Below are 15769 nucleotides of genomic sequence, written 5' to 3' on the forward strand. Positions count from 1 at the left end.
GTACATATCATCTACCATTCAATAGTGAGGCGGGATCGGATAGCACGGCGTTCTAGGACGCCCATACACCGCAGGAATTTGGGCGGGATACAGGTATGCTCCGGAATCAAGGCCATGAGGGCAACAATATAGATCGTGCGAAACGTAAGGATGCTCTTGTCCATGGAAAGCGGGAGAAGGGGAAGTGTGGTAATGGGAGCACTGGTGCGCGCATGATAATGGCTTTTCTTCCTTGTCCTTCTCCTTGGCTTCCGCCTTTTCATCTTGGTCTTGTTTCTCCTTTTCCTTCTTCCTTTTCTCCTTCTCGTCCTTGGCTCTTTTCTCCGCTTCACATTGTTCAACAAGCTGGTTAAAGATTTCGGGAAAACACTGGCAGAGGCTTTCGAGCTCCCTAGGGGTTAAGCCGCCCAGCTGTTTCGTGTCGTCCTTTTTTCCATCCTCGCCGTCTTGGTCTTTCTTCTCTCCCTTTTCAAGGGCTTCGAGGGCCTTGTTAAGTAGTAGGTCGTCCTCTGTCTCGCTACAGTCCTTGTTAAACAGCTGATTCTTCTTCCTAAGTCCCATGAATCGATCTTTCCATTGCTCGCTTTTCTGAAGAATCAGAATATTGGTCTCTCCTGACTTTTCGATCTTCTTTGCAAGAAAGGCTCGGGCCCAGTTGCGTAAAGTATTTTTATGTTCTTCTTTCTCCAGGTCAGCTTCATTGTATATTTCCTCCAGCACGGCCATCGGGTCGTTGTGTGTCTCGCTCATGGAATAGAGCCGCTCAAGAGCCTTCTCCTTGAGCTCATCAAAGGCCATTCGACTGCCGAGTACGAACATCTGGATATCATTGACCAAATATGCAGGTGTATTAGGATGGAACGTAGCAATTGAAGGAGGACCCCGGGCCGTAGTGGTGGTGAGATACGGGGTGCTAACCCGTACCAGCTCTGGAGGGTAATCCTCATTAAGAAGAAAGGAATAAAACGCAAAAAATAGATGATTGGAGGGGGCTGGGACATTAATAGACACATTTCCCTGAGGAATGTTGGAACTGATCGATTCGAATGGTGTTAATTTCGACCTAGGGAAAGGAACTGCGAAGTTTGCAAAATGGAGTTCAACATATCCCTCAGGAGAAGCTGGATAGCGTGTACGAAGAACCGGAACGAAAGAAGCCTTATCCACTTGGGCCGTGTGAAGATAGTGTGATTTTGGGCTATAGTACCTATAAGCACATGCCTCGTTACCAGATATTAGCTTAACGAAATCTAAATGCTCACTATAACTCGGGAGTTGGTTTCCCGTCCTTGCCGTCGTGAAGTTTCATCTCATCAAGAGTCGACATATGGGCCCGGCAAAGCACTTTGTCAAGCCCATCATCCCCGTACCAAAGGCAATAGCTCCACCCCTTTGACTGGGCCGCGCGCTTGATATGACGATCTGCTCGGACGGGATTTCGGTATGCGCACGGTCTCGAGGGCATCGACGAGGTGCGAACTGCCCGGGTACCCTGGGCTCGACATACTTCCCGTATTCTGTAGATCAAAGTGCTGAATCCAAGGCCGTGCTGAAGACTGTGGTTATCTGCCTGGTCATTTCCCTGAGCATCGCAGCATACGAGGAAGTATGCATGAACCATGTGATGAATGAGAAAGGGAATTAGAAACGGCACGTTCTCTTCGTATGCAAGGAATGAATTTAGTTCAATAGTAATTCTTGTGTCCCGCACGCCTGGTTTGAAAGTAATACCGTGGATTTCGGGCGCAAAAGTCTCCCATCGAAGGTAAATCTGATCCTTGAGCACACCACGGAAAAGGCTGGTATCAAGGGTCTCAAAAAGATGGTAAGGAGACCAGTGATAGTCTCGTTTATGTACTTGGCATTTCGGTAGGCTTAAATCCGGGGTGCTGTAATTCTCCAACGCATCAAGGGCCAACTTTGTGGCTACGGTCTCGCTAAGACCCAGAGGCTTCGAAGCAGGTACATTCTTCGCCAGAAGGCCACGACCCGTCTTTTCGTTTTTGACAACCTCTGTCTTGCTGCTGTGACAACTGCATTTGGAGTGAGGCATACTTGAAAGATGACAGATTTGAAAGGGCACATAAAATAGCTATGAAGTTGGTTAGGTACGGAGAACCAGACAGAAAAAAAGTTCGGCAAGCATAGCAGGCAGGGTATCATTTAAAGCTGAACTTTTGAAAAGCCTTTTCTGCCCATACAGCATCAAGATTGTTGGGTATGATGCCTAAATAGGCTTGTTTGATGAATATTGGCCTAAATCCCAACCCTCATATGTGTCTGCCCAAAGCATCATGTTTGCTAGCATCGTGGTACAGCGAAGGAAACAACCCAAGGCAGCAAAACGAACATGTACAGATTTAGGGGACGCAGACAGTCGGATAACGGCGTTGATGCAGGAGCATTTAACTCGTCATACCTTCAGTGATGTCTAGCTGCCATGGGGTTATTTGCTCAACCAACGAGATTGAAATCCGAGAAGCAAAGTGTAAACGCAGGAAAATAGCCACCTAAAGGTCCAGTGGAACCTTAACCAGAGATTACCATGTAGTAGGTTGTTTGGTGGGTTGAGTACCATGTACGTTATCCAGTGCCAACCGGCGCCCACCCGGGCAAGGCCCAGCAAAGGCACGACGGGCGCTTGCGGGATGAGGATGAGAGAAGAACGGAGTATGGCCTTTCGAAATTGGTAACATTTGCTTTTGGCTCGCCTATGTATGTCAACTGAACCCAAGTGCCTTCCAACGCCAAAACTGATAATGTAGTAAACATAAACACAAATTGAAAAACACATTTATGTTGTCTGGAACAGCGTGTCTTCCTATATAGCTGTTAGCAATATTTTAAAGAATAAAAAGGACCCGGATACCAACCTCTCTTAGATATTCCCCAATGTCGCCTTGTCTAAATGTCGTAATTCCAGTCGGGTCCAACCGACGCGCTTCTGCCGTCGAACGGGCTGTTACTCCGAATCCCTAAAAGCAGGTCAGACAGCTCGCGCAACAATCGAAAGGAAATAGAAGCTAAAATACCAGAGGAGTATCATCCATTGACATTACCACCACGCCCTGGTGCTCCGGGCAGTCGTCACTCCACCGTCCAACATGCGCCTTAACAACATTTCCACCATAGAGGAATGGCATCTCTCCGTTCGGCTTAATCCACACCTTATATCTTGCATGAGGTGCGATAACGTCTAGAGCTGTAATGTGCAGTCTAAATTTGCCCGTCTTTGTGAATTTTCCTATACAGGTACCGACGGAGAGTAGGTTGTCGCGCGCGATGGATGTTGCGAGATTGGCTATAGAAAGGCGGACATAGTAGACTCGTGATCCATGTAGGCGGAAGACATGTCTTTCATCTTCGGATTGGCCGCCTTCCGAAGAGGAGGGAGGAGCTATGAGGTGGTTCAGGGAGCTACCCGTGTAGTTCGCAAGCTTGGAGAACAGGGTTTTCGTCTCCGCCTCGGTGAGAGGACGCATGCTGAGAACAGGTCAAGGGAATAGCCGTAACAAGAGCAACCGGTTTATATCAACAGCACCAGAGATGACCAAAAAAAAAAAATAAAATAAAATAAAATAAAAATACAAGATTTGCTTGCGGATGGTGTTGCAGGAGTTGCGATAATTTTCTTATCAGTCGAGCTTCCGGTCTTGGCACCGATCAAAATTTCGGCGGAAAATCTCCCAGGACGAGCTCCTCCGCATCTGCCTTCCAACATCAGCCGAGAACAATCCTGAAGATGGCGCCGGGCCATGCTGCAAAGAGGAGACGTCTCAGTCCCACTGGAAAAACCACTGCTCCATCTACTCTGAACAGCTTTTACGCCAATGCCTCGCAATGGGACCTCGAACAAGACTATGAACGGAGGCCGAGGAAGGGCAGCAAGAAGGATAAAGAGCGAACTCGATTGCCGATAAAGACCGCAGAAGGAGCTATAGAACATGTCGAAGAACCCGCCCATTCAGAGCCCGAATCCCTTAGTCCCTTCGACTCGGACGAAGAATCTGAAGATGACGCTCCAGCGACCACCGAAGCCGTCGAACAGCCTGTGTCGCAAGTACCTCCGAAACTACAGATTATACAAGCAAAGGAAGAACTTGCAAAAATCGCGACGCTGATAAATGAAGATCCGGAAGAACATATAGATTTGTTTAAGAAGCTGGCGGAGATGGTTAAAGCCTCATCATTGCTGGCGGTGAAGAAACTAGCGCTGGCCACACAGGCTGCGGTCTACAGAGATGTCATTCCAGGATACAAAATAAGGCCGCTTGGAGATGCGGAGCTAGCTGTTAAAGTGTCGAAGGAGGTTCGAAAAGTTCGAAACTACGAGCAGGCGCTTCTTTCTGGGTACCGCAATTACGTTCAAGATTTGATTTCCTTTTCGAGATCGAAACATGACGATAGTCTTAAATCCGTTGCTATAAACTGCGCATATAGCTTGTTGGATGCTGTTCCACATTTCAATTGTCGACAAGAACTGTTGAAGATCCTTGTGTCTCAGCTCTCGCGTCGCCAACTTGACGCCGATTCTATAAAGTCTCGCGAGGCGCTGAAGGAAATTTTCTCCAATGATGAAGATGGGATAGTATCCATGGAGGCTGTTAGCCTTTTGGCCAAAATGATGAAAGCTAAGGATTTCAATATTCATCCTAGCGTCTTGGATACTTTCCTCCACTTGCGCCTGTTATCAGAATTTTCGTCCAAAGGATCCAAGGATGGGATAGATAGGAACGAAGACGAGGTCAATACGTATAAAGGCAAGAAAATCAAAGAGAAACGTGAGTTCAGAACGAAGAAGACCCGGAAACTGCTGCGAGAACAGAAGGCTGCCGCGAAAGACCTTAGGGAGGCGGATGCCCTCGTCAAGCACGAGCAACGGGACAAGATGCAAGCAGAAACGTTGAAGTCTGTTTTCACCACATATTTTCGGATTCTGAAACTTCGAAGTGCTTCTTTGATGGGCGCCACGTTGGAGGGCCTTGCAAAATATGCCCATTTGATTAATCAAGATTTCTTTGGCGACCTGCTCGAAGTTCTTAGAGAGCTGATATCCGAATCAAGCCACCCAGACCAAACCGATGAAGAGACGAATGGAAATGCAGATCAGGAAAACGCCATATCCAGGAACACCACGCGCGAAGTCCTGCTTTGCTCAACAACCGCATTCGCCCTGCTTGAAGGCCAAGACGCCAGCAAAGCTGCCTCGAGCCTCCATCTCGACCTCAGTTTCTTTATTTCGCATCTCTATCAATCACTTTACCCTGCCTCTCTGAACCCAGACATAGAATATAATCCCAGTAAATCCCTCCGTCTCCCGGATCCAGGATCCACCAACGCTGGTGCCGACGATATATCAGGAAAGGACAAGAAGGTCAACTTCCAGACTCCTACGGTCCTGCTGCTCCGCTGCCTCCAACCTATCCTCACAGCCAAAGGCACTAATGCCCCGACGCCGATACGTGTTGCCGGGTTTACAAAGCGTCTCATGACGAGCGTACTCCAATTACCTGAGAAATCTGCCCTAGCGGTACTCTCTCTGCTGAATCGCGTAGTGAAGATGCATGCCCCCAAGATCGCGCCCTTGTGGAATACGGAGGAGCGAAAAGGAGACGGGGTATTCAATCCGAATGCAGTGGATGTCGAGGCGAGTAATGTATTTGCGGCTACTGTATGGGAGGGAGAACTACTGAGGGTACATTATTGCCCGGAGATTCGTGATGCATCTCGAGGCATCGAAAAGATAATTATGAGCGTTAAATGAGTTACTTGGAGGTCGAATCAAAATATCCATGTCGCATTTTGATTTAGAATTACTTAGCAGTTTTGTTTTCTCGAATACATTATGGGGAAACCCAGACATCAGTAATTTTCAAATCAGAGTCATTAAAACGCTTCGCTCAACCATACCATGCGTCACGTCATCAACGGACATACTCGCAGAAGAAAAAGGGCATCAAACAACAAACCATGATAGCAAAACAGAACATGCCCGAAGACCAGGGTGCTAGTTAATCTTTATCTCACTGCAGTGTCGAATGAACTTGCTAGGTGAAAAATTAATCAAAAGAATCACAAGCATTACAAACCTGTAAACAGAAATGCAGACATGGGCAATTAATACAAATTTCCATCACCAAAGGAACCTAATAGAGACAGGACGTAAGACATAGAGAAGTGGCAAATTGTCCAAATTCCGGTATTCCAACGCTCACAGGTTTATCTCTAGGAAGCCTGAGTTTGTTGGCTTTGTCAAAAATACCGATTGGCTACTTAATTCTGCGCATTCTCATTGCCATAAGCGTGATGATACCAGTTTCTTGTACCACCCCAAGTACCAGCAAAGTGCGATTGAGCGCTGTCACTTCCGAATCTACCCCGGCGATGGGTAGTATCATTGTGGGTTGTATGCTCCTGACCTTCTCCTGGGTTGAACGGAGGCACAAAGGGGTTAAATTGCGAGGTTTGCTGGCTCCGATTCGAGACTGTTCGACGGTGCTTCACAGGGCTATTGACAATCATTGGTTTTGCCTGGGGGTCAGGAGACTGCTTTGTTGGCCGATTATGCTTAGTCTTTCCAAATCCAGCTGCAGGTCCACGTCGAGGTTTGTTAGCAGGATCTTTCTGCTTTTCTCCAATGGTGATAGGACGGTTTGGGTTCCGACGTCCAGCATAGGTTGCAGACTGGTTGACCGTGTTGTCAACCGTACCATCGACAGAATCTTTGGCAATAGGAGCAGGAATGTGGATGCCATGATTTCCAGATACGGATCCCTCAGGCAAACGACCAACGGGCATGGAAGCACAGTCACCATTTTCGTGAACTGTCGCGTTGCTCACTTGGGGTTGGTGATAAGCACTTCGTCCAATAGGACTCCCAGTGCTGCCATTGCGGTTCTGGAATTCATTTGTTCCGGTGTATGGCGGCGTTCGAAAGGCGGCAGTTGGAGTGGGGACCGAAAACTGATTTTCCATAAAGCCGTTCTGGCTACGAAGGACGTTGACATGCGCGGTAAGCTGCTGCAGCTGGAATGTCTGAGCCTGGACTTCTGCCCGCACCAAACCAAGCTCACTTGACAACCCCTGGATTTGACAGAAAAGCCTGTCTAGGTTCTCGCATGGAATGGCCACATGTGCCATTCTACTTGCTGCTGCTTCCGGAGGGGGATAAATCGAGCCAAACTCTGGACGAAGTAGAGTCGACGCTGTATCGTAGATTGATGGAGAGTAAGGAGCAGAGAGTCTGTGCCAATTGCCGTGCATGTGACCTTGGTCCCAACCAACAGTGAGTGGCATATTTTCCGGAACACCAACATCCACCACTCCATGCATGCTAGGGACGCTCCTGTGCTCAACAATCTCCGGGTTCCGTTCCGTAGCGTATGTTCCCTGACGCGTCGGGCTAAGCGCCGGACCTCCCATGATGATACCTTGAATTGCGTTCTGTGGTGTTCCGTCTGGTACAGCTATGACAGTTTCGCTGCTGGATCGGCGCGTGTGACTCGGCTCTGGCGGGCTGGGAGGATTTTCCGCAGCGTCAAATGTCACCTCCTGCAATGGCGTTGGCGGAACGGATGAGCCTTTGTAAATCGTACGCGGATGAAATGGCGAGGAGGGGGAAGAACGCGACCCTTCCTGAAAAGGGTTGATTGCTGGCAACGATAAACAGTTGGGACCAGCTGATGCTTTAGGCTTGGGGAAGAAGACCTTAGCCTCGCAGTTCAGCTGCCGAGCACTCTCGGCGCTGGGTGAGGGGTTGTTTGTGTGCGATTGTTTATTTTCTCCTCCCAACTGGGTACTCTTCACAACATCAATGGGTCCAGGTTGACTCTTTTCAACAATGTTGAATGTTGCTTTGAGCTGTGCAATGAACGACTGCTCATTGTTTTCAACAACTGGGTCTTCAGAAGATAGCTCAGTTGAAGGCTGTGAAGCCTCTGATCCCTTGTTAAAGCTCTGGTCTTCCAATTTATCTTTAGTGAGTTCCTCTGGCTCTGCTGGATTTTGCAATGCTGACATCGGCTTGTTATATTCCGGGCTCTTGACTTGGTTCTGAGCAGGAGAATCTGGTACCTTCGGGGAATTCACAACGGTTTCGATCTCCCTCCTAGGAGATTCCATGTCCCTCGAACTGCCCTCTCCTCCCTCGCTTTCCTTGCTGGAGGGTGGGGAGAGTTGGAGATGTCTCGATCGACAACGACGAGAAGCCCTCTTAGGCTCGCTTGCAGCACGCATTCTTGACTCATTTAAAGTTGGAAAAGCAATAGGGTCTTCGAACTGACCAGTAGCTTTGGGGGCAGACCTCTTCACAATAACCAGTGGGCCTTGTGGGCATTCATCAGTCAATATACCAGTTCGCTATTTTGGAAAAGAAAGCCAAAAGAGTCCACTTACTTGGCTCTGCTATGGCACGGCGAGCCACATCCGCGTAAGGCAAGGTTGTTGGGGGCCTGTCAACTTCATGGGTTTTCCCAACATCCTCATCTGGCGTGTCTCCTTGGATTTGGGGCCGCAATTCGGGTTGCTTGGGTTGCGCCGGGGGGAAGTGCACAACAACGGGTCCATGTCCAGAGACCCCAGGAGGTTGAGAGACTGTTTCAGGACTCTGCTGATTCTCCATGTTCAAGTGCCACAAGGAAGAATCTAGTTCAATGGAAAAAAAAGAAGCCCAAGAAAGCACAAATAGAGCCTGATGGCTGACAGGAGATCTCTTGCGGTACTCAGAAATGTGAACAAGAAACGCAGTTTGAAAACGCGTCTTGCTGCGGAAGCTGGGTTGTTTTGGAAGGATGATGGCCCAGAGTGCAAAGGAAGGAAGACATAAAAACATGCTGCCAGGTAAACAATGTTGACATTCACATTTGATATCGATACCGCGCTAACGGGATTAGGAAAATGGTAGCCATGTCAACAGGAGTGATACTCCAGCCAAGCTTCAGAAGCTTATCAGATTATGGTAATCGTAAAGCTCCTGCTAATATCTAGGGCAGATTCCAGCCCACAAAGCAAAGAAATAGGGTATTGGCCCTCCCGCAATTGACTGACTCCGCGATAGCGATGCAGCATCTTTACTATTTGAAAAGTACTGAAGAAAACTTTTATGCGGACTCCTCACTCGCCCTTGGATGCTATGCCCAAAGATTCAAAGCGAAAAGACTTATCAAAGTTATAAACACGACCAGAATCGCTGCTGAAATGATAAAAACAGATGAATAGAACGAAAAATTCGTTCTATACGGCCAACCAACAAGGAGTCTTTGAGAGGAGAAGCAGTCATTTTATTTCAAATAGTAGAGCGTGTGAGAGGTATGTACCAATTTTGTTTTTCTCGACGACTGGCCAAACTTGACTAGAAGGACATCGCGCTGAAGACTATTAACAGGGACATATGGATTGGGATATCTTGAGACAAAAAAAGAGAGTAGAATACACACGGAAAACCAGCAAATTTGGATACTCAAACAAAGACCAGGGAAATCGTTGATCATTATCTGCGCCGGAATTGGCGTAGTTGTCGGAGCAGGTAGAAGCCTTCGTAGGATGGCCACAGGTGTTAAATTAAACAAGCGGTGGGTGGTGTCCTGGAAGGCAGACGAAAAGGAAAATTGCAAACTCAGAAAGCCCGAACAAATGAGGGTTGAGAAAACAGCATTAATTCCTTACTGAGGAGGTCTCTCGCGGCGACGGAATGCCCCGAACAGACCTCCGAAGAAATTAAGGAAGACGGCACGCCATAAAGCCCTGAAAAAGCTCTCCCTCTTATGTGTCGTCAGAGATGTAACGGATTGATTCGCAGTTGGTGGGCGTTGAGGCTCATCGGCGTCCTTGGCAACGGGCTTGCTTGCATCGTCCTTCGAAGCAGGCTCTGCAGCAGTGGCTGCCTTGATGGCGTCGACGATAGGTGTTGCACTCTTTGCATTTGCATCGGACATCGATGATGGTTCGCTCCGGGCATCAGCAATGGGTGCCTGTTGAGAAACGGGTTCTTTGGCAGAGCCAGCGTCGGCCGGGGCGGGCTCGGCCGGCTTCAAGGCGGCTTGTGGTGGGATAACTTCTGCCGACTTGGCGGGGTTCTCCGGTTGCTCCTCTCTCTGAGAAGGAACGTCTTTCTTGGTCTCTTCGTTGGCAGGCATCGTGGCAACGTTGTCATCGATAACCTTCTGCTGCACTACAGGTTCCACAACTGGGGGCTCTGACTTGGCGACTGGGGTCGATTCGAGTGGCTGGGCGGGAGACTCTTCAGGGATAGCGGTCTCGGTAGTCTGAGAAGGAGCTTGAGGAAGAGACTTGTCTTGAACGTGAGTCTCATCCTTAGGAGCATCTTCCACAGTGACATGTGATGTGGTGTCGGCTGCTAATGGAAGAGATTCAGGGGTAGATTCGGCCACTTCCTCCACGGCAACCACGGGATTGACACCATTAGCTCTGGGCGCGTCTTCGGTGACGTCGGAGTCCTTGGGCAGAGTCTCAGCTGTAACAGGCTCAACTTGAGGTTCCTCGCTTGCGACAGGTCCGGCCGGAGGGGTATAGGGTTCATCCTTGGCTTCTTCCTCATGTTTCGGCAACGGCTCCGGTTCGTCCTTTTGAACGGGGACTCCAACAGACTTTTCGGCCGGCTCATCAGATGCAGACACAGCGACGTTTACATCAGCAGCATTCGACTCTTCCTGCGGTTCCGCCTTATCCTCAACTACGGGAGGGGCTGGAGTGGATTCGGGTTCAGGAGCAGGCTGCACAGGTGATTCCTTCGGCTTGGATTCATCGTCGTCTGGGGTCTCAGAAATGGCTTTGGTTTCAGGAGTTGGAGTAACATCGTTGGAGACTTCGACGGGCTCCTCAGCCTTCTCGAGATCTGCAGGCTTTTCAGCTTCGGCAGGCTCATCAGCGATTGGTGCAGCGGAAGCGCCTGCCTCTTCGCCACCGGTTGTTGGCTCATCGACGACAGTCACGGGGGTCTCCTCGCTCTGATCTTTAACGGGTGTTGGATCGACCTTTTCCTCTGGCTGCGTGTCTGCCGGAGTTTCCTCAGCTTTCAAATCAACTGCAGGCTCAGCCTCAATCTTCTCAGAGGCTGTCGCATCAGTCGACGGTTCGGGCTCATCCGCAGGTTTTGATTCTTCCTTGGCCGCCGGCACTGGTTCTGCGGTAACCGGGACTTCCGGTTCCTTCACGTCGTCCTGAACGACCGGTTCTTCAGGGGCGTTGATCTCTGCCTCCAAAACCTCAGGAGTCTCTGCCTTTGGTTCTGGATCGGCACTTGGCTCCAATGCCTCTGTGGAAGTGGGTGCTTCTGGCTGTGGCTCGGGTTCATTGTCCGGCTTTGAAGCAGGCTCTTGTTGAACTTCCGTAGCTTCCTTCTCAGCATCAGCAGGGGCCGTAACCTCTGGCTGTTCATCAACAACAGCTGGTGTGTCAGGGACAGGGGCCTTGTCGGAAGGTTCAACAGGAGTAACTTCCTTCACGTCAAGAGTCTCGACAGGATCCATCGATTTTTGTGGTACCTGCTCCACGGCCTTTTCGGCTGCGGCATCCCGGGCCGGCTCATCCTCGACGACATCTTCCTGAGCTTCGACCTGCTCATTCGGTGTCTTAGCGGGTTCTTGTGCTGGTGCTGGCGATGGTGCAACGGTGTCTTCCTTTTCTACAACCGGTTCTACGGCAGCAACCGTATCAGCTACCTCCGCTTCCTTGAGCTTCTTGGTTGCAACCGTGTCCTCGTCGACAGCAGCCTCGGAAGCGGTCGCTGGCTCAGCGGACTCCACGCCTGAAGTTGCAGTTTCCTGATCCTGCTTAGCGTCGGCATTTTGTTCTTCCGGCTGCGGCTCTGCCTCGGCTGCTTCCGTCTGGATGACGTCATCGGCATCGGTCTTGCTGGCTTGCGGCTCCGGTTCCTCAGCTTGTTTCTCCTGCGCAACCCCGTCCGTCGCTTCGGCTGGAGAGTCTTTGGCATCTGCAACGGCAGCTTTCTCCTCTGGCGCGGGCTCAGCAGGGAGACGAGCTTCGTCGTCGCGCTTCTCGTCCTCCTTCACTGGTTCGGAGGCGGGTTCCGCTTCGATTGGAGTTGTACCTGCGGTCGAGGCAATTTGCTCATCGCAAGGTTCCTCGTCGCCAGAGGTTGGTTCCTTGACAGGTGCATCGTCTTTCTCGGCCAGAATTTCGCCGTCGGCCGCATTTTTGGCGGCTGGTGGTTCCGTTGGCGCAGCTTTTTCGTCAGCCGGTTCGGTTGATGCTTTGACGGGCTCCGGTTCGGCAGGAGAATCTTCTGCCACGGGAACCTCATCTACAGGCTTTTCCTGCTGTTGAACCTCCTTCTCCTCGATCTCGGTCTTGGAAGATGGAACAACTTCATCGTCCTTCTGCGCCGATTCCTCGACGGTCTCGGTGGCAGATGCGGTGACGTTTTCAGCCAGTGGCTCGGACGGTGCTTCAGTTGTGGAAACATTCTTTTCTTCCTCTTTATCTTCCGTTACTGCTTCTGCAGTAGCTTCGGGAATAGGATCGGTTGAAACTGCGGCGGCGGCTGTCTCGACCTCTGGAGCCTTTTCGACCTTTGGTGCTTCCTCAGCAGGCTCTTCCGTTTGCTCTGGGGCCGCAGGTTCGGCTGGTTTCTCAACCTCCTTGACAGCATCCATAGCAGGTTGCTCCGCAGCAGGAGTCTCTTTGGGCTCTTCTGCGGTGGTGGTGGTCGTCTGGGCCACGTCTTCTTCCGGCTTCGATGATGCTACAACCTCTTCTTTGTCCTTATCCACTTCGTCGCCGGCCGTGCTTGCCTCGGGCACCTTTTCAGCTACCTTAGGTTCTTCTGGCGCAGGTGGTTGCGATTCCTTATCGTCCTTGGGCGCCGCGTCATCGGTTTCGACCGGGTTCGGAACAGACACTGGCGTGAATTTCCCTGGCACGAATGCGGGAGCGGCTGGGTTCAGGGATCTTGTGGAGCTTGACATGCTCGCTGGGGTTTGGGGTCTTGACTCCAAATCCTTTGCGGTTTCTGTTAGCTGTTGAGGGGCCTCGGGATTCAATACAGCTGGCGATTCATCCTTTGGCTCGGTTGCTTCCGCCTGTTTCTCGACCTCGGACGTCGGTTGGATCTCAGGCTCTACGGGCGCCTTAGGCTCCTCAGCTTTGGGCTCGGACGGTTCTGGTTCAGCTTGCTCAGGAGATTCTGCTACTCTCCCGTGAGTTTTAGGATTCTTAGGCTTAGGGAGGGAGATAGGACCTACCTTCGGTTGCAGATGAAATTGGGTCAGCGGAGGAGTCAGGAGAGACCTCCGGCTCTTTCTTTTCAGGTTGCGGACTCTCAGTCTCCGCTTCCTGTACCTCCAGTTTCTTCTCGACCGGGCCACCATTGACGGACACGTCCTCATCCTTGATGTCAGCCTTGGGTTGCGAATCGTCGGCCGGTTTCAGGTCCGACGGCGTGCCCTTTGCTATTGCTTCGGAGACGGTGGTGGGCTGTTCCGCGACATCTTCACCGCCAGTGGACTCCTTTTCAGCCTTCTCTGGAGCTTCTTCGGCGGGGATTGAAGCTTCCTTTGGTTCCGGATCGGCTTTCTCTGCAACGATGCCGTTTACACCATTCGATTCCTTGTCCGCTGCCGCCTTTTCGGTTGTTTCGTCAGAAGCCACCACCGTCTCAGCGTTTTCCGTCGTGTTATCCGACTTGGACTGCCCAGCCTGCGGGTCGTCTTTCTTGGAATCGGATGCGGTTTCGACTAGCAATACGTTGTTCATATTGCCATCGTTATCCACTTCTTTATTGATTGGAAAGGGGGGGGAAGTAGAAGTCAGTACGGGGAGAGCAATGTGATGGAACAAAGGAAAGAAAGAGAGGAAAGAAGAAAGAGAGGACAGAAAGATCCCTACCTGTGGGCACATCTGTATCACAGAACCAGGCATCCCCTGAGCCGGCACGGAACTTGTACTGGTACTTGCCCGGAGCTAGCTCGAACGACTTGGAGAACTCATACGCCTCTGATGTCGCGTCTGCGGATGTGACGGGCTTGGCCTCGAGCTCGACGGGATCCCAGGCGGGGTCGGTGAAGGACGCGACGAGGAAGATGGATGGGGTGGAGGTAGGGCGCCGAACTGCGATTCTAACGGATTGCTTCGAGTCTTCAGTCATGACGGATGTGCCTCTTCCTTTTTTTTTTCTTTTTTATTTGTTCTCCTTTCTTTTTTTCGTGGGACTCGTAACTGTCGTGATGCAAGGGGGAGTCGAGAAAAAAAAGGGGAGTTCGTGCGTGCGTGCGAGAGAGAGAGAGAGGGGGGGAGAGAGGACAGAGGAGGTAGGGCTAACGTTGTTGGTTCGCGTTCGGCAAGGTTCCAGAGTCGAAGGGGGCTTTTTTTGGGAAGCTTTAATGTTACACACAAGCTGATATTCTGGGTATATCAACTATCTTCTGTTTCTTGTTCCTCTTCGTTTCTCCCTCCTTATCCTCTGCTTGAAACAAAAGCAAGGATTATACAAGACAAGGAAAGAAAATAAAAAGGAAAAAAAAGGAATAAATTAAAAAAAACAAAAGACAGGAAAGACGCCTCCCAGGTTGCAAAGTGTACAGTGCAATGGAATGAGCTCTTCTTTTGCTTTTGCGTGAAGGGTGGAATCACAGGCGCGAGGGCGTTTTGGAGGATGGTGAGGGGAAGAAGAAGGGAAGATTTTAAGAGGCGAGATTGGTTTGCTGCAGAGGAATGGATTGGAGGGCGGGGGTTTGTGTGGGAAAGGAAGAAGGGAAAAAAGCAAAAGGGAAAAAAAAAGGCCGAACCAATGCACGAGAGGGAGCTTGGGGAAATGCACAATCACACACACACAAGCTCTGAGCAAATCGCGGGAAGCAAAAATAAGAATTAAGCACAAAAAAAAGAAAAAAAGAAAAAAAAAAAAAAAAGCCCACTCTGTTGTGTGTGTGGATTTTTGCAGGCAAAACAAATGGATCACGCCGCAGCTGGTTTGGTGGAGAGAGAGACTTCCCAAAGGCGTTTAGCGCTGGTGGCGGTTGGCACGGAGATGCACGCCGGACGGGGACTTGGCGGCTCGCAGGGTAGGAAGAAAAAAAGAAAGAAGAAAAAGAGAGAGAGAGAGAGAGAGAGAGAGCAGCTTTGTTGCTTCAGTGCAGAGAGGACGGAGTATTGCTTCAAGAGTATTGCTACAGAAGATACTACAGATGACGGCTGATGTATATCTCTCTGCTCTACTCTACCTCACAATCAGGACCTCCTCTGTCTTCCCGTCCTCCGTCTTACGGTCCAAACCACCCCCCCGGTCGAACGCGGCAGAAAATAGCGTCACTCTGGCAGCTCGATGTGGAGAAAGCCTGCACCCTGCTCACAATTTCCACCCCCCTCTCTTCCTCCCGATCCAAACCTCCTCACCGCCTGTGACTGGAGTGCTGCTCATCACCGGGGAGGGGCCCGCCGCCGAATCCCACCCCGTTGGTCAGTTCTCTTGCGTGATATTGTGCTCCTCGAGCTTTTTTCCCCCTCTTCAAGCGACGAATCATCTACAGCCACAGGACACCCCAGACGTCAGGATAAAATGTGCATCTCTCCCCGCGCGCGCGTGCTTTTTTTTCCTTTCCTGTCTGACCGTTGAATTCACTGCATGCCGCGGCCCAAAAAAGCTCTTCCGCCCGCTCAGCCAGCCAAACTTCCGCTAAAACGTTATTCCGGAGCCGACACCGGGCGGAGCTGCTCACATGACCGTCGGGATGCCCCCACCTGCCCCATTGGCCAATCAGCGTCGAGAGAAAGCCGACTTTGCCGACGTCAGATC

The 15769-nt window shown here is 50.6% G+C and overlaps 5 protein-coding genes across 5 annotated transcripts; 1 reads left to right on the forward strand and 4 right to left on the reverse strand.

The window, feature by feature from the left end:
• Positions 1–18: 18 nt before the first annotated feature.
• CIMG_09412 (uncharacterized protein) lies at positions 19–2053 on the reverse strand (the record flags this gene model as incomplete). Its single annotated transcript, XM_001239790.2, has 2 exons — positions 19–1198; positions 1263–2053. 2 exons carry the CDS (start codon positions 2051–2053, stop codon positions 19–21), a joined length of 1971 nt encoding a protein of 656 aa, XP_001239791.2.
• A 22-nt stretch (positions 2054–2075) lies between these two features.
• On the reverse strand, positions 2076–3580 carry CIMG_09413 (ribosome biogenesis protein NIP7). Its single transcript, XM_001239791.2, has 3 exons — positions 3033–3580; positions 2874–2975; positions 2076–2821 (listed from the first exon to the last, which is right to left on the reverse strand). Exons 1-3 carry the CDS (start codon positions 3480–3482, stop codon positions 2795–2797), a joined length of 579 nt encoding a protein of 192 aa, XP_001239792.1. The 5' UTR covers positions 3483–3580; the 3' UTR covers positions 2076–2794.
• Positions 3581–3742: 162 nt separating this feature from the next.
• Positions 3743–5764, forward strand: CIMG_09414 (nuclear export protein Noc3; the record flags this gene model as incomplete). The annotated part of the gene is made up of 1 exon (XM_001239792.1): positions 3743–5764. The coding sequence occupies one exon, from the start codon at positions 3743–3745 to the stop codon at positions 5762–5764; it is 2022 nt and encodes a 673-aa protein (XP_001239793.1).
• Positions 5765–6273: 509 nt separating this feature from the next.
• On the reverse strand, positions 6274–8620 carry CIMG_09415 (uncharacterized protein; the record flags this gene model as incomplete). The annotated part of the gene is made up of 2 exons (XM_001239793.1): positions 6274–8324; positions 8395–8620. 2 exons carry the CDS (start codon positions 8618–8620, stop codon positions 6274–6276), a joined length of 2277 nt encoding a protein of 758 aa, XP_001239794.1.
• A 1039-nt stretch (positions 8621–9659) lies between these two features.
• Positions 9660–14730, reverse strand: CIMG_09416 (uncharacterized protein; the record flags this gene model as incomplete). The annotated part of the gene is made up of 3 exons (XM_001239794.2): positions 13864–14730; positions 13221–13751; positions 9660–13165 (listed from the first exon to the last, which is right to left on the reverse strand). Exons 1-3 carry the CDS (start codon positions 14120–14122, stop codon positions 9660–9662), a joined length of 4296 nt encoding a protein of 1431 aa, XP_001239795.2. The 5' UTR covers positions 14123–14730.
• Positions 14731–15769: the final 1039 nt, after the last annotated feature.

The sequence above is a fragment of the Coccidioides immitis genome, assembly GCF_000149335.2.
Source record: "Coccidioides immitis RS genomic scaffold supercont3.5, whole genome shotgun sequence".
Classification (NCBI taxonomy): domain Eukaryota; kingdom Fungi; phylum Ascomycota; class Eurotiomycetes; order Onygenales; family Onygenaceae; genus Coccidioides; species Coccidioides immitis.